This window comes from Manis javanica, chromosome 9, assembly GCF_040802235.1.
Source record: "Manis javanica isolate MJ-LG chromosome 9, MJ_LKY, whole genome shotgun sequence".
NCBI lineage: Eukaryota > Metazoa > Chordata > Mammalia > Pholidota > Manidae > Manis > Manis javanica.
Genome location: NC_133164.1, coordinates 116,171,944 through 116,187,888, shown reverse-complemented (window position 1 = coordinate 116,187,888; position 15,945 = coordinate 116,171,944). Strand labels below are relative to the sequence as shown.

Sequence of the window (15,945 nt, the reverse complement as noted above, 5' to 3'; positions counted from 1 at the left end):
TGTAATATTTTGTTATATAAATATGTAATAGTATTTATATGTAACATTATGTCACATACGTGTTAGTTACTATTCTGGTATGCTTTCTTTGTTAGGGTTTATTTTTTTGATCCTAGGTCTGAAACAACGGAGAAAGCAGAATCCGTTTCCTGACAAATGTGAAGAGTTCAGAGAGAACATATTCAGATATGACGACGAAGGAGGAGGAGAAGAGGACACTGAAGCCTTTGACCTTGGGGAGCTGAGGGGCAGCGCCGTGAGGCGGGAGCGCAAGGCACGCAAAACCGCGTCCGCGGAGATCAGGAGCCGGTACCGGCAGTCTTTGCAGGTTGGCCCAGATAGCGCCATATTCAGGAAGTTTATTCTAGAAAAGCTTGAAGAAGCTAATACTGACCCTTGTGCCCCTCCTTTCGATTCCCTCCAGACCTATGCTTTTGAGGGAACAGGATCATTAGCTGGATCCCTGAGCTCCTTAGGATCAGAAGTCTCTGATCAAGATGAAAATTATGATTACCTTCATGAATTGGGACCTCGCTTTAAAAGATTAGCATGCATGTTTGGTTCTGCTATGCAGTCAAATAATTAGGGCTTTTTTATTATTAAAATGTTTAAAATGCTAATGGGCATTTGGGCAAACTGGTAGCCTCTTGGTTAAGAGTTGTGTGCTTCAGTTCTCTGGGGGAAAAAAAACCCAGGTAATTTATAGTTTTCTCATTTCTTTGGAGTAAATACCCCGTGGTTATTTCAAGCTACCGAGGCATTGTCACTGGATCCAAATATGAAGAGAACGTGGTGATATCAGCTCTCCGTGCAAATATGAAGAGAAGATAGGGATCAGCTCTTAGTACCAAGGCCAGTCAACTCAGGTGGACCGCTGAAATATTACCCTAGCATTCTTTCAATATCGTTCATAACAAATTCTTATAATTTTTGAATATTTAATGTGAGAATGACACTGAACTAGATCATCTCAGCATTATTTCATTTATAGGTATTTTAAGTCTTACAAAGTAAACTATGTTAAGTTCTTGATACTATAAACTTAAACACCCAAGAAAATCTAGATTACATAAAACTTTTAAAGACTATTATAAAACTTTTTTTAATGAATAAGCAAGTTTTGACTGCAGTCGTACAATTCATTACAGTTTGATATTTTAAAATTGTCAAGACCACACTTGAAAAATTATTTCAAATTTAGGCAGTTATTTGGTACATGTTAATCAACCAAAGATAGTATGTAAATTTTTATTGTCTTTAATATTACACCTTTGTATAAAAAAGGGGGATTAAATATGTTTAGAAGTTCTTCATAAATTACTTTCATATGTAGCCAAAATACAACTTTATCATGTCACAATTTAACAACAAGTATATAATAAACATTTACTCAGCATTAAACTTAAGCTTAATGAAAATGGTAGAAAGTGTGACACAATTTTAAGTAAATTTGTATTGCTGCCAGAAGTGACAGCAATAAATAGAAGGAATGTTGGACTCACACATCGATTAATATTCATCCTAAAAATTATAATCAACTCACTGACTCTTACTTACCATGCCTGGAATAAAAGTGATAAATTTTGAGCATTTCCTTCTTTTATTAAGAGCATAGACTATAACTGATTCTTCAGTCATTTTTTTATTATAGAATATAAAATAAGGGGCAGTAGTTATTTTTATGGTAACATTATGAAGGAAGTATGCTAAGCTGTTGAACATAAAGCTTTATGGTAACATTAGACAATAAAATAATAAAACACTAATTTTAATCAGCCTTTTAAGAGTGATCCTTATTATTCTATCCAAATCAAGGTGGAATTCAAAATTCATAGGCTGAACAGAAAGAAAGTAGTGAATGCAGTGTCCTCAAAATTCCTTTATGTGTTCATTTTTTATTAATAGTATGTGAAAGTGAGCTAAACCCAATCTGACCTTATATGTTTAAATCAAATACTGCAAATAATTTTGAGTTAGAGTAGTTGAATTGCCACAATATTTTTCTCTGTGCTTTGAAATATAAATACTCATACCAAATATTAGAAGAGAGTTTTTCATCAACATCAATCAGGGGCTGTTATGTCAGATATCATCACTTTACAAAAGCCTGAGAAAATCAGGCTTGAAATACAATTAGGGAAGATATTAAAAGTAGGTGAGAGGACAAAAGCTGTACTAAATCCTTATGCATTCATATCGTTATTTACTTAGGGAAAACTAAGAGTACTAAACACAAGAACATTTAAAAAGAATGAAAACTTCCTAGTAAAATAGAAATGTATGTTGAGAGAACATTTATATTTCTATGATATTGACATAAAAATTGAAAAAGCATAGTTAGGGAAATTTTCATGAATTATTACATGGATCATTGTTCCCTGTATTTAAATAATAATGCTAAGTTATCTTGGTTGAAAAATTGGAAGGTATGATCAACAATCGATGAAGAAATCCATGGAAAAGTAAATGAGGAAAAAAAATGAGATTGCAGCAGGATCTGTCATAGATGAAAACCTCATAAACAACTTACCACCTTGGATCACACCTTGTAAAAATGCACATTTATGCAATCTCTGCATTAACAGGGTGTACTGTTTGAGTCCAGTGGCATTAAGCATATTTGTTAAATTCTGATTTGGTGAATGATATGTCAATCATAGCATATATAGGGAAAGAGCATACATGATACTATATCTCTGCTTGTCTAAAAAGTGTCTTTTAAACTACATCAGAAATACTGATTCCAGTAGAGAAGTTACAATGTCCTAGAAATTATCCTTGGTGATATTTCAATAACTATTTTAACCTTTTTCTAGTCACATGGATGTTGCAAGAATACAGTTAGCTGGATCCTAAGCTAAAGACATGACATTAAGATCTCATTTTTGTAAATTTTAATAAAGGCCAAAGCAATGCAGATATTTATGAAAATTGCACGGCATCCCATTAATACCTGCAGTGCTTGTATATCACCCTTAGTTAACTCACAGGTTTTTTGTGTAAGTCTTAAATTACTAATGGTTGAAATGGGAAAATATTTTTAAGTCTTTATAGAGTCAGAAAATGTTAGCAGTAATAGTTGTTTCTCAGGCAGGTGGGCTTGAGCCGACTAGATCTGTGTGTGAATTAGTTCCCTTTTATTTAAAGAACTGTGTGAACTTTGTCAAAATGCCCAATTATCTGAGATCTGAGTTGGTAATCCGTAAAATGAGGTCCAATCTACCTATTCCATATGATTGCTGTGAAGATTAAGTGAAATAACAAGCACAAAAAGCACCTGACAAAATGTAAGGGCTCAGCGAACAAGGGCATCATGGGAACAGCTCATGCTACTCGGCTGGAACGCACACCCCTTTCCTTCCTAGCATTCGGGGAGCCCCACGGCTGAACAGCGCATTTGAGGTACAAATTAGCTTCCTGACCTGACATTAAAGGACATGTGTTCCCCTGTCCGCACTATCTCTGTGTTCTCTTCTCTCTCCCAATCTCACGTTCTAGGCCTGACACGATCTTCCTCTAAACATTGGTTTTTCACTCCCTTACTTCATTCGGGTCTTTGATCAATTGCAACTTCCTCAGGAGGGCCTGTATAACCAGTTCCCCCCACTGCCACCCCTATGTGCCTTTGCTCGGTCCTGCTTTTCATCAGATCACTTAGCCACCTGATATTACATTATATATATAGATTATTTGTTACTGTCTTTTTCCCTCAATAGAATGTAAACGTGAAGTGGGCAAGGAATTGTCTGTCTTGTTCATTTGTTCTTGTCCGAAATTGTTTCTAGCACATAGTAAGAGACCAATAAATATTTCTTAAGTGAATGTAATAATGAATCCCAAACTATTTTACTTGATCATGTATAGAAGCTGTGACTTTTGTCAAATATTAATATGGTTTCAATGTATTAATTATCAAATTTATTAATTATCAAAACAGTTTAGTTTTGGGTAGTTCTTGGGTACAATAGGAATTTTCAAAATCTTTCCAGAAATTATATAGATTAGGCATTTTAACTTGTTTGGACTGTTGATATAATTCCCCTGGGGAAAAAGGTAATGGTATGATATTGTTTAGTCAAAACTGGTTCTTTGTTGTGTAAATTATCATATGAATAAGTTCCCTTCAAACGTGATGCATGTGAAAATGTATGGGATGAATGCGAATTCTCCTTCACATTTTAGAATGTAACTTGGTAACAAATGCATTGTCAATCTTACAGGCCACTCAAAACCTTCTTACGAGGTAGCTTCATGTTCTTTTATATGATATAAAAGGACATTGCATATCAAATACATTAAAGGTGGGGCGACAAATTCTAGAGAAAAATGGAGGGAAGGAGTAGAGGAATTGGCTATCTACATATCCAATTACATCTATCTTTTCTATCAATATCTATTTATCGATTATCTACTTAGTGAGAGAAATTGTGATATCCTGAAGGAGAAGAGCATCTCAGTCACAAAGTAGGTCCGCAGGACCAGTTAGAATCGTTGCTACCTTTCTTTCAGGATGTTCTCTCTTGAGGATGGCAGGCTGACCGACTGGCCTGAAATGGCAGGGAAAGAGAGAGGGCCACAGGTGGGCAGAGATTCATGACTTGACCTATGTATGAATTTCTCATAGGTTAAGAGGTTGCAGCTGTCAAAATTCTGCACATGAGCTAGGAGGTGAGAGGAAGCTTCAATCAGTCATTCAAAGAATATGTCACACAGGCTAAGGAAAAACAGGGACCTGTTTCCGAGTGCCCCATGCAGGAGCCCCGGGTTAGGGAGCCGGCAGTCAGAGGCTGTCCGCACACAGGACTGCGGCTGTGGTCACCAGCGCCACCAGCCCTGTGTACTGTGCTCCTCACTCCATCCTCACCCAGACGCCAAGGACCAGAAGCAGCAGTGTGAGAGGGAGAAGAGTGGGAGGTGGAACTGACTGCACATTGGACGTGGTTCAAGTCTTCTGATACTCGGAAATGGATTTTTAAGAAAATATTTGACAGTAACCAGAAGCTGTGCAAACGGCCTGAGATTTGCCTAAGATAGGCATCAGAAAGATCAATGCAATTGTATGTAACATCTGAATAGAACAAAATACTTTCATGTTTTTTTTCAAGTTACAAATGAATCGAGCACCTGGATAGATTAGCATATCAAATCAATTTGGCATTTCATATAGTTCAACTAAGGTTCAATTTTCTAATAGAAACCATAAACAAAAAACAAAGAAGTAAATATAATTTGTAGGGTTCTTAAAACATTGGAGAGCATATTAAAATAATGTATACAACTGTATTTCATGCCATTCTTCTGTGTTTATTCATTTTAATATTTAAAATTTGTTAGTTCTGCAGTTCTAAGTGATTTATCTCACTTACAAATAAGGCTAAACTTGGAAACTACTGTATATTCAGGATTACTTAGGAGTATAGATCTGTAGAATGTTTTGTCTAGAAAATGGAATGTAGATTATATATATATTTACATGTTTCCATAGAATTAAGTCATTTATGTGCTAATAAGAATAAGTAGTCTTCGAGGTACATTTACAGTTATTTTCTGGTTGCTAACATTTCTTTGTTGTGTAAACTTTGCAAGTTATTTAAAACCTTCTCTTTTGGTAGCTTCATCTGCACAATGGGGATATTAAGAATAGATAATAAGACTTGTGGGAATTAACTGAAATAACATATAAACACTAAACTGTACCTAATGTAATATAGCAAACATAACATTTTTACCTATTATTGTTAACATAATCATTATTAAGTTTATCTTTAGAAATGCTCGTTAGAATGATCTCCTTACTGTAGAATTAATATGGACAAGAAGAAAATGAATTAATTCAGGACAGTAATTAGCTTGCTGTTATTTACAGCCTCCCTACCCCAGCCCTTTTGGGGATAATGTTCCATTATTACCAAGGAAAAAATCAATTGCTCAAATTATACATTATATATAAAACATTCTGATTGGATGTCACTCCCCTATTTTGTTGAGTAACCACACTTTGTTGCAACTTTTTCTAGATATACATATTTTAGAAAAAAAAACTCTATCAAAGAAAGGAATGATTTTGCTTATTCTGTAACTCATGGATAAGTGAAATTATTTCTACGTTATATTAGAATGACATGAAAGAAACACAGGAACATGAATGGTTCCAAAGAAAGCTTTCAAACTTTTGTTAATATCTAACAGATGATACCCTTAGTTCTCACTTTATATTTGGAATTTAAAATTAAATTACAAAGCAGATTGTTCTCGTCAGCCTAATAAAAGTAAAAAGTTGTACCTCTGCCTTCTATCTACATTCTGCTGTCTTCTGTCTTCTTAAAAACAAAAATTAAGGACACGCCGCCATTTGTTCTCTGATGAGTACGGTCCTATCATCTCCTTCGTTCACCCAGTCTGAGGGTGCAGGCAGTTCTACAAAACTGTCCAACTCATACTGACATGTCAGTTTCAGAAACTTCATTCTTACCCCTTGTGACCTCTATATTATTCTGGAAGCTTCCTCTGCAAAACGAATCATCTAATTTTAACTCTCTGTAAATAACATTATACATGCACTTGACATATTCAGTTTACATAGAATTTCTATGATTGATTGGAAATGTTGTAAGTCTTACTAATTGTATAAATAAAATTAGAAGTTGATAAATTATATAATATATTCATATAACTTACCATTACCATGCTTTGTTAAAATAATTTGTCATAATAACACAGTTTTTAAGAGCAAAAATGTGTGCCTTTTTATAAAATATGGTCTATAGTGATGTAACTTTACTTTTTTTACATAGGTAGTTGAAAATGAAATCTGTACCAAAGTGCATGCTAGGAAAATTAGGAAACTGAAAATTCTAGGTATGTTCACTCATCTTCAGTAAGTTAATATAAACATTGAAGATTTTACTCACTAATAACATCTACTGAGCATCTCCAAGTTGTGTGCTCTGTAATAAACCCTGAACAGAATCTTAACAAAAAAACTATCTGTGTCCTAGGCTGAAAAACAATGGTGAAGAACAGTTGGAGGTAAATTGAGCGAGTGTGGACAGAATGAAAGGCTGGTGCTAAGGTGAGACTCCGAGCTGAGCGGAGCTGAGCCCCACTCCACTCCACACAAAGGAAGGGCTGCCTCACACAGCTCTTTACTGAGTTATGCTAATGGCCCAAGAAGAGGACAATATGCATCATGAGAGAATTTGTACTTCTGATGGTTTCTGAACATAACAAGCAAAGCTGTTCCCTAAATCTCTCTCAGTGCTTTTTTTAAGCAATTGTATTTCCAGGTCCTATTCTGAGTCTTTTAAAAATGTTATCTCACTTAATCCTCTATTATATGAGGAAAGTACTGATGTTATTCCCAGGCTATTAACAAGTAACTGGGACAAAGACTGAGTAATTCTCCAAAAGTCATGCACATAAAAAGCAGTGATCATGTGAACCCAGGCAAACTAGTTCTCTAATCCTGGCTTTTCCCCACTTTACCGTATGCTGGCTGTCTGTCCACATACCCTCTTGAGGTTCTTAACCTGGGGCTTTAATCATTCATGAATGCCAGTGATTTTTTTACATGTTTGGCTTCATATATATTATATGTACACGTAAATAGGACAAAGAGTTGATTAGCATTCCTCTTCCAAAACATACTCGTCCATTTTTATGTTAATAGTACTAATACTGACTTTCTGTCAAAATTAAATGCCATTTTTCTTTTCCTACTATTACTAAATATTCATTATTGCTACTAGTCAACCAAAGAAATGACACACTCAAAATATATGTGGGTACAGAGAGAACTTCCATTATTCCAGGACATGCATTCTTAAATACTGCTCTATCAGGCAATGATACACAAACCTAGTATGTTAATTTACTTAGTATGACTTATATTTTTCCTTTACCATAATAACAGTCCTCCCATAAAGTGCATACAGGTAAATACTTGTGCGTGACTTTTATGTCATCGTGAATAGTATATAGATGATGAGCAAAAGAAACAAGACAAGAATATGAAAAAATACACTAACTTCGCATTAGAGAATTCAGAGCCACTACTATTCATTTATATTGCTTTTGCCACATCCCCCTGCATCTTCCTTTGTTTTTCATTCTATTTGTGTATTTTCTGCATCGAATATCACTTATTCTAGAGTGTACCTGATTTTTTTTCTTTTTCCCATAATTTAATCCTCACTAGAGACGGGGATTAGCTATTTTTAAGCAATGACTTTGAGACTCATAGACATGAAGATCTGAGCACTACAACTCACGTGATGAGTGAATTATTCTTACGTGGTTGGGTACCAGAGAGTAAGCTCACATAAACAAACAGATCTGGTTCCCTGACTTACGTGTCAGCAATGATCCGAGCCCTAGAAACAAGAGCAAGGTAATAAACCCAACTCGCTCCCTTAAATTTCCCTTTATATTATCAGACTGCTTGGTCTTTATCAACAAATGTAGCTCTCCCTGGTTAAAGAAGACAGCACCTGACCAAAAGACTCCCCCAAATACTGAGATAATAGGCCCAATCGCCAGTGAACCCGAGGTCACGTCTACTGATTGCTGTAGCACACGTCCATTTCACTCAGGATCAAAGCCAAGCAGAAGATTTCCATTTTGTTCACAGAGATGTATAGTTGTATATTAGGATGGTCATGGTATAAAATTAACTCACTGGGAAGCATATTATGCACCCAGTTTCTTGCACATCTGACTTGTAATTGATTTTAGTTTTGACCTTCTTACTTAAGTATCCAAATGTGATACCAGTTTTTAAGGTGGCCAACATAGAAAGATATGTCCATCTCATTTGCATTTTTAACTTGAAATTCCCTAATTAAAAATGTCTTCTGCTCAATCTTATGGCCCAGAATATGCAAATCATTAAAACAATAAACTGGAAAGGGTGAAACAAGAAAGAGCAAAGATCAGGAGCTGCATTTCTTGACCTATTTTAAAAGGGCAAATGTGCTTAAGTGACGGCTCTCCGTGCTTTCTCCCTACTTTCCACAGCAGAAAACAAATTATCTAAAATTGTCCCTCTGTAATATTTTTTGAGAAAATAGAACATGGAGCGGTTACAACCCCTGAATCATTACTTTAATTAAAATGCCTTATTCCTACTGCTGAAATGAAGCCTGACTCCGATCTGGCAAAGGCAGGGTTGACCAGCCCACCACATGATTTGACCCCGCAGGGTGTGTATTCTACTTGTTTTTTACTCAGATGGAAGGATATGGGCCTTTCTGTACTTTGTGCTAAGACAAACATTAACTTATCAGCTCAGAGGAGGAGAGTACAGGATAACTGTAGGAAGTAACACAAACCCACACAATTTCATACTACTTTAAAATCCTAAATTTCTTATGATTTCCGGTTTTCCTTATTATCAGTTTCCAACATTAAAAAAAATGAATAGATTTACTGAAACACAACAATAACTAGAACCCAAAGTCACTACTTCGGCTTCTATGAGTGAATCATCTAACATTCCAGATTGCAGAAGGATTCCTGTCCTTATAAATCATTTGCTACTTTATAATGTGCCCTCTTTTCTAATTAAATTATTTGCACAAAACTTGTGGAAACTGGGATTTGAACTCAAAGAGCATTGTGGGGGCAGAGCTATTCATTTCCGAGCTAACTCGTGTTTTGCCACATGCCATACAGTTCTAAAAGCCAAATGCTACTTTCTGTGGCATGTACGCTATTCCCTGAGGCAGATTTCAGTCCCCAAATTTCCCTTCTCTAATCACTTCCATTTATTTTTACACATATATGACATTAAGTAAATCAGTTTTTCATTATGACCTGCAGGTGCTTTTCTGAAAGGTAGGATACCTAAATATGTTAAATTTGTTAAACATGGCAACAGTCCCACGGAGAGATACAGGCTTCTCAACAACGTCATCGTCTTTAACACAGCAATTCAAGATGGGTCTCTTCTTCTACAGGGTTCCCTAATTCAAGTAAAAATGGTATGAAATGTGACTTTTATAATTAGCCCTTGCCTTAAGACATTTCTCCAGATAAGAGAAGATCAGAATAATAATTTTCAAATAAGATACTTATACAGCTTTGCATAATAATAAAAGAGACAAGGGATATTGGTCAGAACACTCAGTAGATATCCTTTGGGGAAATAGAGTGTTATAGTTAGCATTGTTAATCTTCTCGAAAGTCCCATATTTCATGCAGTTAAACCATTGTTAAACTACTTGTAAATGATTAATGCCCCTAACGTGTCCCTCAGTTACTGAAAGTAGAAAGAAGTGAAGATGCAAATTTTAGAACTTTTGTTACCTCAGCATTTTCATTAAAACATCAATTTGAATGATACTATTAAATATCTTTAAATTTGATTAATCTACATTGCCTCTCTATTGTTTCATTTTTTAGGATGTTGGTTCTAGTACACTGTTTACTTAATTGTTCGATTCTATTATGTATCTCCAGCTGTCAGGATTATTAACCAGTACCCTTTGGGTCAAAATCGCCTAGATTATAGTATTTAAGTAAATCGATCTTATCTTCAGTTTTACAGGCTCTAGTTATTTCCAGTTACTAAAGTCAGCACCTTTCCCCCTACATCTTTCAGTTAGGTTGTTCCATGAATCTCCAATACACTCATATAGTTTTGTCACATTCTGCATTCTCTTCTGAGATTCCTCTAACCTCTGAAATGTTTATTTGTATATATTAAAAGTCATTCTGTTATAAATTTATTGGGTTTTGACAAATGCATAGTGTTATATATCTTAATTACATTAATATACAGAATAGTTTCATTCTCCATCATTACATATGATTAGCTGTGGGATTTTTGTAGATATTTTTTATCAAGTTAATGAATTTATCCTCTAAGTTTGCTGAGTTTTTTATTTTTTATTATGAATGGATATTGGATTTTGCCAATTATTTTTTGACAGTAATTTATATGCTCATTTGATTTTCCTTCTTTAACTTGTTGATATACTGGGTTGCATTTATTTATTTTTAAGCATTGAGCCAGGCTTGCATTCTTGGAATAAGTCCTACATGGTCATGGTGTACAATTATTTTTATTCACTATTTTACTAATGTTTGCTTAGACACATTGGTTTGCTAATACTATGTTTAAGGAATCTTGCATTCATGTTCATGAGCAAAATTGGTTGGTAGCTTTCCTGCAATGTTCTACTTTGGTTTTGATTTTAGGGTTGTATTTGCCTCATAGAACAAGCAAAGAATGAGTTAAGAAGTGTTCCTATTCTACTTTTACAAGAGATAGTAGATAACTGGTTTCAATTCTTCCTTAAACAGTTGGTAAAATTTACCAGGAAACCATCAGGGCGTGGTGTTTTTTTCCTTTTTGTTAGATTATTAATTACTGATTCAATTCCTTTAATAGCCATACACCTTCACAAATGATCTATTTTTCCTTGTATGAGTTTGGTAGTTGCTATTTTCAATGACTTGTTCTATTTTATCTTATTTGTCCAAGCTGTGTTCAAAGAATTCAGAGTATTCACTTATCCTTTTAATGTTCATGAATGAATACCAATCACCCCTCTTTCATTTCTAGTACTAATATGTGTGGTTTTTTCCCTTGATTCCCTGCCTAGAGATTTATTAATTGTATTAATCTTTTCAAGAAATGACACTATAGTCTTATTGATTGATTTTACCTATTGTTTTTATGTTTTTCAAATTCATCAATTTTTATCTGATTTTTATGATTTCCTCTGCTTGCTTTAGTCTTAAATTATCCCTTCTCTACTTTCCTAGAGTGGAAACTTAGGTAATTGGGTGTAGATCATCCTTTTTTATAATATATTAATTTAATGCTATACATTTTATTCTAAGCACTACTTTTGTGCATCCCACACATTTTATTTCACTTGCTTCAGAATTTTTTAGTTCTTTGAGAATTTATTCTTTGTCCCTTGTGTTATTTAGAAGCATGTTCTTTGTTCCCCAAATATTTGGGAATTTTCCAGGTATCTTTCATATAGACATCTCTCTTCCATTTTGGTAAGAGATAGACATTGGAGAATTTCTATTCCTTAAATCTGTCAAAGTGTTTTGATGCCCAAGAATATTGCCTATCTTAGTGAATGTTCCATGAGAGCTTGAGAGGAATATGCATTGTGCTGTTGTTACTTAAATGTCAATTCAGTAGCATGCAATTCTGGCCAAGTCACCTATATCAACTCTGCATTGAACTGTCAGTAATGAGAGAGGGTGTTGAAGTCTCAAACTAAACAGTAAGTTTGTCTATTTATCCTTTAAGTTGTAGAAGATTTTTCTTCATGTGTTACATACACTTTAAGGACTGTTACATTTCCAAGAAGAATTGATGCCTTTATTTACTATCTATCCATAATATCCCTTTTTATGGCTGATACTTTTTCCTATTTTGATATCAACTATTCTACGAATTACATACAGATTCCAATTTTTTTAATTTACATAAACATGGTACATTTTCCCCATCCCTTTACTTCTAACTTATTTGAATCTTTACATTGAAAGTGGGTTTCATATATATAACATAGTTGGTTATTTTCATATTCACTGTTATTAACTCTGTTTTTAATGATTATGTTTATGCCATTCACATTTAAAGTGATTCCTGGTATATTGGATTAGTATCTGTCGTGCTAACAGCTGTTCTCTGTTCAAACTTTACATCCCTCTACTGTTCTTTTTGTCTCCTTACATAAAGTCATGCCTGGGGTTAATTTCATCCATAATCCACCTTATTTACTGGAGCTCTGATGACGTGGGGAAGCATTCTATACTATGAAGATTAAATCTGTTTGCAGTTCATCTCTCGGTGGCCTGCATCCCTGTGCCGTGATCCTCCGGGCATTTCTTAGCCCCCCTCTCCCTTCAGGTGAGACGGAGAGCCAGCTGGAGCTCGGCTTAGATGAATGCCCTTGCCCCCGGGGGTATGTCTCTAGTGAGGTGCTTCCCCCTGAAAGGGTAAGACATGAAGACGTGAGGGCCTTTCTGAGGCCCGTGGAGAGCATTCTGGGCAGGTTTTCATATGGTCACTCCCCTTCTCACGGTGCCAAAACACAAGAAACCTTTCTTGCCTTCTTTCTTCTCTCCCTTCTCCCCTCTCTTTTTTGGCTCTTGTCCTTGAGAACTTGTTGGAGTTCCAGACAGGAGATGCACAGATGGGCACTGAGGAGTGTTTTGCGCTCCTGCTAATCCTCACGTGTCTCCAGTAATCCTCCCCAAGTACCAGTTAAGGCTCCAGGCGCGAGCCTGCCGCGTGATCCGGGCCCGCGGGGGCCGATCAGACTCACCTGTCCTTCCCAGGGTCAGCGTGGCGGCCCTGCGGGGTCCGCGGCAGTGTCTGTTCTCTGATATTGAAGAAAGTTAATTGATTTTAGTTGTTGCTCTTATGGTAAGAATGGGAGCAACACTTTGCAAGCACTTTACCCCTTGTGGCTTGTGCCCGAGGCCCCTCCCAAACCTTACAGCGAGGCACGGAGACGCGCCGCTGGAAAGAAGGAAAGAACAGGCGCCAACGCCAGGCAGGCCCCGGACCCTCGGGCCCAGCTCTGAGGTCAGCAAATGAGCTGCTTTCTCACTAAGTCTGGGTGCTTTGCAAAGGGCTGCTTCTGCCGTGAGCCCTGTGGAGGGTTCTCAGCTTGCCGCGGTCTTGAGGGGCTCCTTGTTACAAGCCAGCTTGATTTTCAAAGCTAGATGTTTTGGGACTCCTCTCGCAGGTGGTCTTAAAAGTTGGGGTGCTCGACGCAGGGTCCCAACCATCCACTCCTTCCAGATTGTGGGGTGTTTCAAAAACAGTTTGAAATTGTGGCCCTTGTGAATTCCATGCAGCGGTCAGCAAATCTTTCCTTAAAGGATCAGATAGTATTTCAGGCTTGTTGTGCATGCATATGGTCTCTATTGCAACTTTTAATTAGCTTTTATGGTAGAAAACAGCCATAGTCAATACATAAATTAGTGGACATGGCTGTGTTTCAATAGAGCATGATTTGTAAAATCAGGTAGCTGGGCCATAGGGCATAGCTTTCCAACCCTTGTTCTAGGATATTCTTTGGAAATCCAGTACACCTAAGCTGTATTTTAGTATTGGAGTGCTTTAACTAGTGACCCCTTTTCAATGTTCAAGGAGTTAAATAGTATATGGAATTTTCCTGGGTTGTGCTTGGAGAGCAGCTTCTAGTATGGATTCTATCAGACATGGGCAGGTAATTTAAATTCCCTATTTCAGTTTACTCTGTGTAAAAACAAATGCAGTAATATCTATGTGAGAGAGGAGAACAGAGTTGAGGAAGACAAATTCAATTCTGATAACTTCCTTATTCAATTCTGATAACTTCACAAGAGTTCATTAAACATGCCTGCTTTATATCCTATTGTGAGATCAAACTAGAAAATCTGCAAATATATTGTAAATAATAAGATACTTGATACTTAAAGTTTATTATAATTAGAACTAGTAAGCATATTCTGTCCTTTATGTCTGGTAAATATTATCTAAGCTTGTAATTGGACATATTCCAGTGGATTGATGTACTGTTCAACCCATTCATAAATTGACCAATAATTACTTTTTCCATTATTCCTGGTTCTCTGGTATTTTCACCCCCTAACAGAGATGCTTTCATAGTACTACTTGGGCTGTGGGCTCTGCTTTAACTTGGCTTAGTTCAAAGAAGATCCTTTGACTTTGAAATAACCTAGATTTTCAGCATACAACTCCACATTTCATCTATAATTTCTCCCAATGCAGCCATTTTTTTTGAATGGACACTTTTGGTAGAGTGATTATCATATACAGTACTTCTTATAAGATACAGATCTTCCTTAAGTAGTGGCCATCCCTGTCATTTCTTTAAAGCAAAACCCTGTAGATCATTTTGTTCTTATATAATTTAACAGTGAAGTGGGTTTAATGCTTTACTAAAGAATTATGGAAACTTTTCTAAAACATGAATTTGTCAGGATAGCCCTACTGTATATTTATGGGCAATTTTATTTTGAAACATAGTCCAGTGTGAATCAGCCTTCTTGATTTCAAAATTAACACCAGTGGAGCATATTCTGATAGAATTAGAAAGCACTGTCTTCCTCCACATTCACTTTTTGAGAAACTTGTAAATGTATAGTGAAGTACATTTAGAAAAGGAATTAAATGCAAGTCACTTCATTTGCAAAGTCCCATAGCGACACTTTATAGGACATAGGAAGATATAGTAGCTCCTTACCTTTATATTTCTAGTTAGCTTAGATTTTTTTATTCATATCTGTTACTCCTTTCTGAATTGATCCTAATTTATCATGCCAAAAAGTTATCTCTTTAATAATCACAGGGCATAGTACAGACTTGAGCATTTAATAGGTCATCAATGAAGTCATAAATTAGGCTCTTAGGATAGGTATAAATTGTCCTTACAAAACTCACTTATCCAAAGAAAGGAATGGTTAAAGTTGGGCTAAGAGAGATGATTGGTCTTTTTGGGTCATAGATACCTCCTATTTCAAGTTAATAAGACTCAAATGTATTTAACTGCTGAAGCCTGAATACTCTCATGCATTTATATTATATAACTTTACACCAACATTATTTTTATATAGTTTTATGTCAAACCTGGAAAAAAGTGCCACACAGGTGAAAGAGCTCCTATGACTTCTTATAAATCAAAGATCTGAATTTAACAAATGTCAAAGTAAACTGAAGTAGTGAACTGGCTAGAATCACAAGGTACAGAGGATTTTTAATGGTATACAATTATTCCTTTAATCTCTCCACTTTATTACATCCAATGATATGATAAAATGTCTTCTGCTTTTTAATCAGTCTTGGACAAGCACTTCAAAAGCTTAACTTTCAACGGTAATATCCCATGAAAGATTATCAGCTTCACACCGTAAGGTTTCAACTGGTAAACTCCAGTTAGATACTCTCATTAACATGTATAT

General features: G+C 35.7%; 1 protein-coding gene across 6 annotated transcripts in view; it reads left to right on the top strand.

Annotated features, from left to right (window-relative positions):
- Positions 1–6,289, top strand: part of CDH19 (cadherin 19) — a 72,855-nt gene extending 66,566 nt beyond the window's left edge. For 4 of the 6 annotated variants that reach the window (XM_073213197.1, XM_073213195.1, XM_073213192.1 and 1 more), the window contains one exon: positions 96–6,289. In XM_073213197.1, the coding sequence (XP_073069298.1) occupies positions 96–586 (491 nt within the window). In that variant the 3' untranslated portion in view covers positions 587–6,289. The remainder of the gene's footprint in view (positions 1–95) is intronic. The other 2 variants (XM_073213196.1, XM_073213194.1) reach the window with 2 other exon arrangements.
- The last annotated feature ends 9,656 nt before the right edge of the window (positions 6,290–15,945 follow it).